This window comes from Hirundo rustica, chromosome 19 (genome assembly GCF_015227805.2).
Source record: "Hirundo rustica isolate bHirRus1 chromosome 19, bHirRus1.pri.v3, whole genome shotgun sequence".
NCBI lineage: Eukaryota > Metazoa > Chordata > Aves > Passeriformes > Hirundinidae > Hirundo > Hirundo rustica.
Genome location: NC_053468.1, coordinates 1038092 through 1050000, shown reverse-complemented (window position 1 = coordinate 1050000; position 11909 = coordinate 1038092). Strand labels below are relative to the sequence as shown.

The window sequence follows — 11909 nt, the reverse complement described above, 5'->3', positions numbered from 1 at the left end:
CAAAACCAAAACCAAAAAAAAAATCCAAAATAAAGGTGTGCTTTGAACCGTAAAATGCATTAAGTAGGAAAAATCGTAGCTTCTTGATCAGTTTTGGGAAAAGCAGGTTTTAAATTAAAATAAAAATACCACTAGACTGTTCCTTTGCAAGCTGTGCACGTCTGAGAGCGAAGCTGCTGCTCTGAGAGGGTCCCACGGCAGCACAACCCCCCGGGCCAGCTCCGGCAGCCGCTCCAGGCTACAACTTCCTTGTCCTTTTCCATCCATTTTCATAGAGAAACTGCCTTAGGCTGACTCCATCACAAAAATAGGTTTGTATTTCTCTTTTCTTAATAGCTTCTATGTAGTTAATGGAATTGTATTTACAGCATTTTATTATTTTTTTCTTTTTTTTTTTTTCAGAAGTCACGATTTCAAAAAACCTTATATCACCTCTTTCAACAACAACAAAAAAGCACTTATATAGAAAAAGGACGCGCAAAAAGTTTGTCGCCCTCGCCTTATTGCCGAAAATAGAGAGAATTAGAGTAACCGAGATGCCACAAAGGAAAAGAAGGGCCAGAGAACCTGTTGCTCCCCCCTCCCCGTGCCCTGCCAGCCCCCCGTGCCGCGCCCGCTGCCGGCTCCGCTCCCCCCGCGGCCGAGGCTCCTGTCACCATCTCAGCATCCTTTAAGCAACAACAACTACGTAAAACAGAAGGGAGGAGGAGGAGGAGGAGGAGGAGGAGGAGGAGGAGGTGGGAAAAGAAAAGCAAAAGAAACCCCGTAATATAACAGTTACACTATGGTTAGGCTCTCGCTACGTACACAAAGAATTCCGACTACGTGGCTACGAGACTATGTCAAAAAGGCTACGAAAAGATGTGGGTTTGGAGAGGCTTAAAAAGAGGGAGGGGGGAACCCATCGAGAAAATAAAACGAACAAGAAATGGGTTTTATATACATACTTTTAAAAGCTGTTGTTTTTATAGTACAGCAGATTCATGAGATGATGAGAGAGATTTTAAACAACCCAAGTCCTTCGAGTGCCACCTCCAGTTTGCGTTGGCGGTGATGATGATGGTGGTGATGATGATGATGATGTAGTGCTCAAAGTCTGATGAGATCACCCAACCGTGGGCCCCTTCAGAAACTTCGCCCTGCCTTGCCCGGACATCCAGAGAGACTCTGCGTGGGGAGAAGGGGGACACGGACACGGGAGAGGGACAGTTAATTGAGGTCGAGGAGGAGTTTGAACAAAAAAACCCACAAAGTGTTTGCAAACACTCTGCGGCCACAGCCTGCCCTGATCCGCCCCGAGGGAGGATGCGCAGGGACCGGCTGGAATGCTGAGGTGTTCCCAGGACAGCCCCCACGGGAGAGAGGGGCGTCTCATGGACTCCCTGCTCTTATTTCCAGCTCCAGCCCAGCTAAGCCTGGACTGGGGCTTCGCTGAGGGCTGGGCTGGTTTAGGAACAGTAAAATGTGAGCTGATGTACGGCCAGGACAAAAATGATTCCTCAGGCACCTGTTAGGCCATGAATTCACACGGCTTTGGTAAAGTGAGTTTTCTCTGAAGTCCCTGGAAGGTGACAAGTTGTGCCTGGGCACAGTGAGGTGGCCAGGATTCATTTGATATCAGAGCTTCAGCCTCCAACGCTCCGTCCCTGCCAGTGCTTAAAGACGAGATATATAATGTATAAAAGAGATATAAATATTTAGGGCACTGGCTCTGCAGGCAGCCGCTCACGGGGCCGGCCAGGCGATGCTCCCTGGTCGTTTTGGGATCACCTCCAAAACCCATCCCCAAACAGCTGTGCCCGGGGTGAGGTCCCAGCAGCATCCTGCAGGGAGGTGGGAGCTGATCCCTGCCCCGGGAGCTGCAGCTCAGCCAAATCCTGCCCCGGGGACGCCAGGACCAGCCGCTGCCGCAAGCGTTTCAAACTCAGCGTTCCTGGAGGGAATTAATAAGAAGGCTCATTTCCTCCTCTCAAAATCTATTTTAATTAGTAATGAGCAACATTAAAAGCACTTTGTTTTTAAGCCGTTAATGGTTTGAGTCTCAACGCTGGCCGGTAAGCGATGGCTGCAGCGATGGGCTGTGCTAAGTGAGGAGTGATTACAGCCCATCAATCTGGCGGGGCTGCCGTCACCGCGCGTTATTAGCCTGAGTTATGATGTTCTGCTCGGGCTCCAGCTGGCCTCGGGTACCACCTCAGCGTTCCAAAGGCTGACAGCCCAGGAAACGTGAAGGATTCTGACAAATTGATCGGCGAACAGACACCGCTAGGTGCAAGTAATAGCTGGGATTAAGCAAGAGCGCTTATGGCGCTTTTTTCTTTCCCATAAAAAACACTCCTTGGTGGAGCAAATCAATTGACAGAACAATTTCAGGTAATCTTGGGGGTGTGTGTGGAGAGGGAGAGTAAATAGAAACTCCCTTTATCCACTAGTATTTAGGTATAAATCTATTTTTATGTAGTTTAAAGTCTCCGAACGTTTTCCACAGTTCCCAGGCCCTCGACTAACTTTAATTCTAATTTCATAGACTGATTTTTGAACGTAAATGATGTGACATTGATCATGTAGCGCTGGGCAAGAGGCAGGGAAATAAAATCTGTCACATCCATTCCATCTGCCTGTCCGGGCTCGGAGCTCTGGAGGCAAACCCGTGCCATTTAATTGGGATAACTTCTGTTTTGCATTGCATTTTCTAATCTATTCCATTCCGAGTGTTAAGAATATTTGTTTGCAAAGATGAATATGCCAAAGGCCAAATAATAATAAAAAAATAAAAATTACACATTTAATTAACTCGAGCTTAGTTCAAAGGGTAGGAAACTGGCAGCGATCCAGGGCTGTGGTGCTCAGGTAATGCCTTTAATTTAATTTGCTCAGGTTTAATTTTTTTTAAATCTTGATAATTGCTCTATGGTTACAAGTTACAATGTTATCTTTTAGCTGTAATATTTGGTACAGCACTTAATTAAGAGTGATGGTTTCTCAGTAATAAAGCAGTGGGGCTCAGCTATTTTTAAACCAGTGCGCTGGGAGCAGAGCTCTGATCCCGTTGGGATTCTGGCTGCCAGCACTGGGGGTGATTCCCCAGAGCTTTCTGGGGTTTTTTGCCTCTTCAAATTGCTGCATGAAGCATCATGAAGATGAAAAAGTGACTTTGGGGGGGGTTTAGCTTTGGATCTGCCTTCCAGTTTCCAGCCCGTGAGGTCGATTTGAGTAACACAAATCACAGAAAGGAATGATTAAAGGCCAAGGAAAGACGAAATGAAGATAAAAAAATTGTTCACTTAAAGTAAATATAGGGGAGATGGTAGTTCAGCACAAAGTACAAATGGGATATACTGTAATACCTCCAAGTGAGATGGCAACCAACCATGTGTAACGTTTCAATGGTATCCATTTGTAAAAGCCGTTGCAATCAAAGGTCCCTAAAATTGTACAATTGTTAAGTTCATCAGTCTCCATACATGGGAATAGCTGATTATTAATTTTGCCAAGAAATTATCAAAGGACTTCAAAGACTGTGTTGCCAGCATGAATAGGGATTTCCGAGAGCTGTTCGGGTCACCAGGGGTGCTCAACCCTATGGTCACCTTTCCAAGACCATCATGTTCTCATTCCCCCAGGTGCAAAAATAAGCTTTGGGGTTCTCCCTTCTTTATTTTTAAACCAGGGTTAGTAAATGGAGAGTGTTAAAGAAATATGTATGTCATAAAAGCTATGGGATTCTTTGCAGTTATTGGGGGAATTAAGAGGCTGCCAATCTGCAAGTCAGTTGTAAAATGGTTCTTTGGGAAGTGTTAGTGCAGACAAATCTGGATACCCAGGCTTGGACCTGGTGTCCTATCACTTGAAAAATCAGGATGTTGATGAGACCAAAGTGCCCGAGTTCAAGCACAAACAGGATTTTAGGTGAAAAATGGAAATAAGAGGTGTTGTAAGTGGTGAGAGGTGGCAGTCTGTACTGATGTGGCTCCTTGCAGAGCAGTAATATTCCATGTTTGTGCTAGAATTGATCCACAGGGATTGTCAAGTCCATGGTGTGACCACAGGAGGGGCAGGCCCGGGATGGGAACTGAGCACACGGGCACAAAGCGAGGCAGAAGGTTTATTTGTCTTTTTTGCAACAAAAATAACAGTTTCAGGAACTTTGTCTGCACTACACTCCGCTCCCCCCATCCAATTCCATCAGGGAGTGAGGTTCTCCTCTCGGTCTGAGGGACCTTCAGGGGAGCCTCTGCACTTCCTTGCTGTCCAAAAAACCAACTCCTGCCTGAGCTCCAAAAAGGGCAGGAGCCTCCGTTGCAGTCCATGCTGGGGGTGCCAGCGGGGTGGAGGAGCCCCATTCATGCTCACACACAGGTGACACAGCCACGTGCAGCCTTGTTAAGCAATCTGTGCCCTCATTAGTGCCATCGCAGACCCACCGCCGATCCCACAGCCAGCGGGGCCCTCGCTCCGAACCTGCGCCCCTCTGGGGCTGCCAGCGACCCCAAAGCTCAGCAAACAGGTGAAGAGGAGCAGGACATGTCCTGTCCCCCTGCTGGGGCTCCCACCAGCCAATTAATGAGCTAATTTTGCTCGTTTAGTGGGAGCAGGGACTGTTGCTCTGCCTGCCAAAGGGTGCATCAGCCAGGAGGGGTAGTCGGGCTGATATAAAGCCCATAGGGACAAGCAGGGATTTAAATCCCATATTTATTAAATACTGCTCTTTAAGACAAGCCATGTCTGGCTGCAGACGGCTCCAAAGGAACCAAGAGATGTTCAGGTTGGATACTGGGAAAACATCTCTCCAGTGCAAGAGTGATTAATCACTGGAATGGTCTGCGCAGGGCGGTGGTGGAGTCACCACCCCTGGAAACGTGGCAATTTGTGATACAGTCCGGTTCACAAGGTGGTGATTGCTCCAACGTTGGACTCGAGGATTTTGGAGTTTTTTTCCCCAGCCTTAGCGATCCCAGCTGGAACGTCCTGACAATCAGCAATTACTCCGTGACTCTGGCTGGTTAACGGCAATGGTGGCTCGCAGGTTCCGGCAGCGAGAGGCCGCGCTCGCCGCGGGGGCCACCGCCCCCAAACCCCCCCGGACCCCCTCCCACGGCCCCAGGAAGGAGCCCCCGCCGCGCTCGGGGTACTTACGGCGATGCCGTGTCCGAAGCCGGAGCCCGGCTGCGGGCTGGCGGCGCTTATGTAGTTACCCACGCCGGAGTCCTGGCTGGCCGTGCCGTAGAGATCCGCGACGGGCCCGGGGCTGTTGGCGCCGGGGAAGCCTCCGGGCCGCGCTGGGTTGGAGCCTGCCGGGGAAGCGGGTGCGCCAAAATTCGGTTGAGCACTGTAGCTATTCAAGACTGGTGTGCAGAGAATAAAGCTGGGTATGAGGCCAGACGCCGGGCATGCACCGGTATTACAAAGCCAAACACCAGAATAAACAGCCTAGGCCCAATTCTAACACTTAACCAAGGCCATGCGAGAGGAGAGCAAGTACTGGAGAAGAGTCAGCCCGGACTACTACGAAGCTTAGAGCTCCAAAAATATATATATGGATATATATAAAAAAAACAGAAAAAAAAAAAAAACAGAAAAAAAAAGAAAAAAAAAAGAAAAAGAACAATCATTCAACACACTACTGCAACCAGAGACTGGAGGTGCTCATTTTCACCAAATTATCACAAAATATAATAGGTATTTTTCAACATCTGACTTGATGCTCATGCAGTAGTAACAAGTTCTCTATGTCTGGGCACGCCGAGACAGCATTCACATCCCATGCAAACTACAAAGGAACTAGTTTGAGACTACACATTGTGGTAATATTGATATTAAAATGTTGACAGCAAATAACTTGAATCACGTCTACGAAAATCGTTTTTTGGATCCATTCGATACTTTTGGAAAAAAACCGCCCTTTTAGATCAGTAAGCTGTAGAAATAGTTCAATAGTTGATTTTTTTTTTTTTTCTTTAAATGATATGGCATGGAACAGTTTGGATTTTTCTCTTTTAAACATGACCAAGGAGAGGTTTTATTTAGGTTTTTTTTCCTTTTGATTTGGAGAGCGAAGACCTACCTTCGTCTCCAAAACCATGCTTGGGACATCAACCAAAATTAAACAAATAAATAAAGATCAAAAGCAAAAAAGAATTCCAGAGGGTGGATGACAACTCACCTCCTAATGTGGAAGTAAAAGAAAATCTAATTTTTTTCCTCCCTTAATTTTTTTTTTTTTTTTTTTTTTTTTTGAGAAAGAAAAACAATGTAAATAAGAATGATACTGAACAAGAAATTTAGATATTAAAGCATGTTAGATGATCAGGCTTCTGGCATTTCTCACGGCTGCTCTTGGATGTAGAATTTATGAGGAAGAAGTTTCAATGCGAAAGAAAAGTCAGCGGACTGGGAGGAGCTGGATGGAGATGGCTGCGGGAAGCTGGAGCTACACCTGGGTAGTCCCTGCAAGGTCCCTGGGGAGCACAGGGAGCCTGGTCTGCCCACACGCACCGTGTCCCCACCGAGGGCAGCGCCACGCCACCATGGCCCAACGCCACAGCCTGCCCCAGACCCCGTCACCTCCATCTCCACCCTTCCAGGCTGCCCCAAGGCTACTTCAGCCTTTTCCTCTGGCTGCAACTTCCCCCAGTCTTCATTCAACACTGCAATGGGCGATGGAGCCCGGCAGCCTGGAGTGACCTTTGCCCACGCGTCAGAGCTGCAGGCACTGACCACAGGGTTCTCCTGGCCTGGAGCTGGCCCCGTGCTCTCACCAAAGCGCTCTGGTGGTCACAGTCTGGACCTCTCCTGCCCTGGTCCCTTCCCCTGGTGTCCCCAGCTCTCAAACAAACGAACTGGTCAAGAGAAGAACACCCGGCAGCTGGCGGCTCTGTGGTGACATTTGTTGTCCAGAAGCCAGTTCTGGACGATAAATGATTCACCACGGCTCTGAACTGGTAGCAGGGGAGGGTAAGTAGGACATCTAAGCTAGCAAGTTAAAAGAAATAAGGCATGAGAGAGTAAACAGATTTTGGACTTCGCTGGCAAACAAAGAGCCTTTTTTTATTATTAAAGATTAAATGTCAAGATAACATTTGGCCTTCTCACTCATGAAGAAAAATATCCAGCTGAGATGTTCCAAAGCCCTTTATTACTAGAAGCCAGCACTTTTCCCCCCTTTTCTTCCCTTTGGTTCAATAAAATGGATGTGTATTTTCCTGCCAAGTCACACAGAAAACCCAGTTGGCTGCTCCGAGCGACAGTGGGACACGGCACGGCCAGGAGCATCCTGTTAGTAAAATAATCCTGCAAATACTCCCCACAGCAGCACCAGAAACCTCCAGAACAACCAACTGAGGAACCAGAGAGACCCTCTGTGCCCCCACACCCCACCCCAGCCACTCTCATTTGCATCTCTGAAGACTTCAAGTAAGGCTTTCACACCTGCAGGAAGAGCTGGCAATGGGTTACTCAGGTGAAAAGGTAATTTTTCATCTACTGACCAGGGGTTCAACACTTCCACACTGCTCACAGGAGGGAAAATGGGCAGGCCAAAGGCTGCTCCACCGCCTGGGAAATGCTGTGTGGAAGCTGTGATGTCCTGGCACCTCTCCATGTGGTGCCTGAAAAACTACAGAAAAAGATGGAAGCTTTTCCGGAGCCAACACTACGCTCCAGACCCGATAAATGAAACAGAAAGCTCCCATAATTAGCAGGAGGCTCAGCAGCCTCAAAAAGCCGTATTTTAATGATTTGCTTAGCCATGGTTAGTTGCTACTTATTTGTCTTCCTCCAGGAGCTCAGATGAGCTCACCTAGAGCCAGAGGCAGCTTTACCATCACAACAGCAAAGGGACCCCGAACAACTTCCCCAAATGCAAATCCTGATGTGTTCTGGCTGGAACTACCTGGATACAAATTTGTTTTACACAAACCTGGAGTACCCTGAGACTAAAAGGAAGAAGGAAAAATGCCTGCAATCCTCTAGACTCCAGACACCGCATCACTAAGAAAAGTTAATACTTTTTGGAAACCTGTGTCCTTATGACAAAATTCCTGATGTTGGAGGTTGTCAGAATTTGTTCGAGACTGCTGTGAACTGTGGGAATTGCAGAGCACCGACAATAGACCCTTGCAGGCTGGAAGGACTTGGAGACTTTCCCCTGGCCAGCAACATCCCATGGCAGAAAGAGGAATTGGAGCAGATGTTTGGAAGCTTGCTGCTGAAAAAATGTCAGGGGATTGTGCTGTCTGTGGAGGGGAGGGAACCACTGACTGTGACCTGATGCCAGGACCAGCAGCAAAGCCTGACCCCCTGCCTGGTCCCAGCAGAGGCTTGGGCTGAGCTCACCACGATCCCCTGGCTCTGGATCCATCAGACTGATTCAGCATTGACTGAGGGTTGGCAGGGCCACCTTCTCCCCTTCCAAGAACTGCCAGCACTCAGGAAGTCCTGGCAGCAAAGGACCCATTTCAGGTCCCATTTCCCAACCAGCTGTAAGGAAGCCATCCTGCAGCAGGCAACTTCACAGTTCCGACACTGTGCCTGAGACCTCCAGCTCAAAAGCTTCCTCTATGCAAAATTTGCAATCCCAGGCATCCCCAGGAAGCCCTGTGATAGATCAAGGTCAGGAGAGATGTGGAAAAGATTAGATGTGTCTCTAAGTCAGAGCCAAGCACCTTTTATCTTCAGCCCCAGCAATCCTCCCTCCTCTGGGCTACAGAAGCTGCTTCCTGTGCCCATGGAGATCAAGGGCCAGCAGCCAGGAGCTCTGGCAGTGATGGAACAGGGCAGGTTGTCTTGCTTGCTTCACTTTGAATCTGCTGTGGTTTTTCTGACAGAAAAGACTCTGAGCCTGTGAATTTTGAACATCTGCCTGCAGGCTAGAGGGACAGGCTTTGGGGAGCCTCAGGGGTACTCTCCCCAGTGTCACAGTGGCCTGGGGAGCACCGAAAAGCAGTGAGGGAAAGGGAGATGGGGACACAGAATGATGTAAAAAAACTGGGTTCATAAAGCAGTCCCAGCAGGTTTTTTTTAAGGCCAGTATTGGTGCTGGTGGAGTTGGGAGCTGCTGTGTAGTGCTGGCACAGCAAGAGCTGGACCTCTTCAGGCAGGGAGCCTTTATTACCAAGCCATCCTTCCGCAGAGAGCCTTTATCCCCATTTAACACGCGTGTGAGATGCTCCTCCACGTTCTGCCAAGTGATTTATGTCAAGGAGCCAAGAGCTGGAACCCAAAGCAGCCTGGCAGCCCAGGCTGAGGCAGGGGCAGGAGGCTCAGGGATGCGCATCCAGAGCCCTCCCCTGCACACTGCCACGCTCACAGAGACCCGGCCCCACCTTAATCCGTGTTCAACGAGAAAGGTCACTGCTGAAAGATAAACTCTCCCTCGATGAACTCTTGAGAAATTTCTAAGTCAGGATTCCTGCTGACATTTGCCTTACCAGCAGCGTTACGCTCAGGAGGACCCCAGCGCCGCTGGGCCTGGGCCAAGCACGACAGGCTGGATGCTGGAATCCCACCCAAATAAACTCCATTCAGCCATGAATGATGAAGGGAAAAGGAGAAGAAACGTGAGGATCTTGACATCACTGCCCTGCAAGGGGAACTCACACGGTACTGGGATGACAGTCAGGCCCTTAGGGACTAGTAAATGAGACCTGATGATAGGCACCACTAAAATATACAGTATTTCAAAGGAAACAAACCAGAGACAACCTGGACAGAGGACTAAGACAGACACTGCATGGGAATCACTGTCCCCTGCACACAGCCCACACGGAGCCTTGGTGACACCTTTCCCTCTCCTACAGCCCCGAAACCCAAAGACTTAAACACCTCTGCAGGGGACTCATGACAAATACGAGTATTTTAATTTTTTTTTTTTTAAATCCAGGTGAGGAACAGTGCAGAATGTGTCTGCCTTCCCTGCCACAGTGCACAGGTGAGGAAATCCTCATGAGGGAAAGAAACCACCACAATTCACTGGATTTCCTCTTTGAGCAGAGGCAGGATATCCCTTGTCCCTGGGCAGCCATGCATGTGAGTGAGCAGCTCTGCAGGGACAGGGGAGCTTGGCAGTGTGGGGGTAAAGAAAGATACACTGATTTTAGAAGTCTTTTCCAACATAACTGATTCTATGATTCTAATCGGAAATTCATTTTTCATCTGCTGTCAAGCATATCCTACAAGCAGAGCTGGTCATCTCCTGCCCTTTCCTCCTTCAAGACCCTCCTTGTTCCTGCTGTGTCCCACTGGCCTCAGGCTGGATTCCTGCACAAACAGGTTTCTTCACAACTTGTTGATCCAGCGCTCTAATTTCTGGATGACTCTTTCATCTGCCATAAACAGCCACGCACAATTTGGCAGGCATTTCTACCATCAATGTTTATGATAATAACTAAACGTGCTTGAAAGCAGCAGGAAATTTTCAATATAACTATCATTAAGACAAAATGCTTTAAATCAAAGCCATTACCCACCACCAAGACTCAAAGCTCACAAGATTAGTCTGTTCTTCTGTCTTTATGAAAAATTCATAGAACACGCCGCAAACATCATCTTCCAGCTCGAAGGAGTAAATGATATAATAACATCAAGTGCTGCTGACAGGGATGGGAGCAGGCAGGGCACGGGGGCACTGGGCAGGGCACTGAGCAGCCCAGCTGGCACAGGGAACTGCCCCACAGCCTGGTGGCATTTAATTCCAAAGCCAGGTTGGAGCAGCCTGGTGCAGTGGAAGGTGCCCCTTCCCACGACATGGAGTTGGACTAGATAGTCTTCGAGGTCCCTTCCAACCCAACCCACTCTAGGATTCCATGAATTTGAGTCACTTGGGTCCATTTACTGCTGGATTTTAAGAGAAGATTGTCACAGGGGTATCCCTGTTTCCAGGCATTCTGACCTGCTGTGCTGCCTCTGCAACCACCCAAGCACAACTGCTGCAAAGGACACAGAGCAAAACCACAGGGAGTGGTGTGGGGACAATGCCACCTTCCCTGGGGACCCCGAGTGTCCCAGAGCGTGGCACTAATGGCCACACTGTCACACGCACGGCTAACGGAGCAGCACTCACCACGTGACGCTGATACTTTGAATAACCAGCACAACTCCAGCGCCGCATGCAAATCTTACATCATTAGTGCTCAGAGACTTATAATTAGCAGCGCTGCACCCATGTTACAGATCGCTTAGCCAAAGCTAATTCTTTGTGCAGTCAGGGCTGAAGTTAATGGGAGTTTGTACCTTGTTTTTCAGAGCTGCTAACAACCAGAATGTCATTTACCCGGGACTGGATGTACAAATTAATGCCAGTCTGAAATAAGACATTGGTGCTCCTGGTTCTCAGTGGCCTATTCAGGCTGCAGGAGTGCACTGGCACAGCACTCAGAAATAAAAGCTCATATTCAGGCTCTTTTTTTCTATAGCAATCACCTCACAGAGCTCCAAACCCCTTCATTTGTGGTCAGGTTGAGCCACTGGAAGCATTGCTTCCTTGTGTCTGAGCTTTTACAGAGTGTGGTTTCTGTCGGAGGCAGTGTGCGGCACACCTTGAACTTGGATCAATGCTCCAGCTCACAGACGTCTCAGAAATAATGAGCTGGAAACACACAGATATTCTGGAGAATAACAAGGTACAAACAGCTCCCAACTCGCTGGAAGAGAAAGTGGGAGACAAACCGGAGAAACAAATAACGCCGGCGTCACAACGAGAGCTGCCATGTTGTACATCCCTCATGGGGACCTGCGTCCCTCTGCTCCTGCTCTTCCCAAAGCAGACTTGAAAAGCAGACTCTCTCTCTAAGAACCCTGTGGCAGACGCGGCTCCTCTGCAAGTGTGAAGAGCTGCAGATGACAGCTGCCTCAGTCCTGACTGGAAAATCAAACGTCAGCGCTGTGCCTCCCGTCACCCCGACACGCTCCAT

The 11909-nt window shown here is 48.7% G+C and overlaps 1 protein-coding gene and 1 long non-coding RNA gene across 11 annotated transcripts in view; one reads left to right on the top strand and one right to left on the bottom strand.

Annotated features, from left to right (window-relative positions):
- LOC120761167 (uncharacterized) overlaps positions 1 to 673 on the top strand; it is a 32105-nt gene extending 31432 nt beyond the window's left edge. Inside the window, exon 3 of the long non-coding RNA XR_005703570.2 lies at positions 403 to 673. This is a non-coding gene — a long non-coding RNA (uncharacterized LOC120761167). The remainder of the gene's footprint in view (positions 1 to 402) is intronic.
- A 256-nt stretch (positions 674 to 929) lies between these two features.
- The window catches only part of MSI2 (musashi RNA binding protein 2), a 204424-nt gene continuing 193444 nt past the window's right edge, over positions 930 to 11909 (bottom strand). For 4 of the 10 annotated variants that reach the window (XM_040082082.2, XM_040082084.2, XM_040082085.2 and 1 more), the window contains 3 exons: positions 5137 to 5345; positions 3348 to 3425; positions 930 to 1167 (listed from right to left, as the gene is read on the bottom strand). In XM_040082082.2, the coding sequence (XP_039938016.1) occupies positions 3384 to 3425; positions 5137 to 5345 (251 nt within the window). In that variant the 3' untranslated portion in view covers positions 930 to 1167; positions 3348 to 3383. Of the gene's footprint in view, positions 1168 to 3347; positions 3426 to 5136; positions 5346 to 11909 lie in introns of those variants that run through there. The other 6 variants (XR_005703568.2, XM_040082088.2, XM_040082090.2 and 3 more) reach the window with 4 other exon arrangements.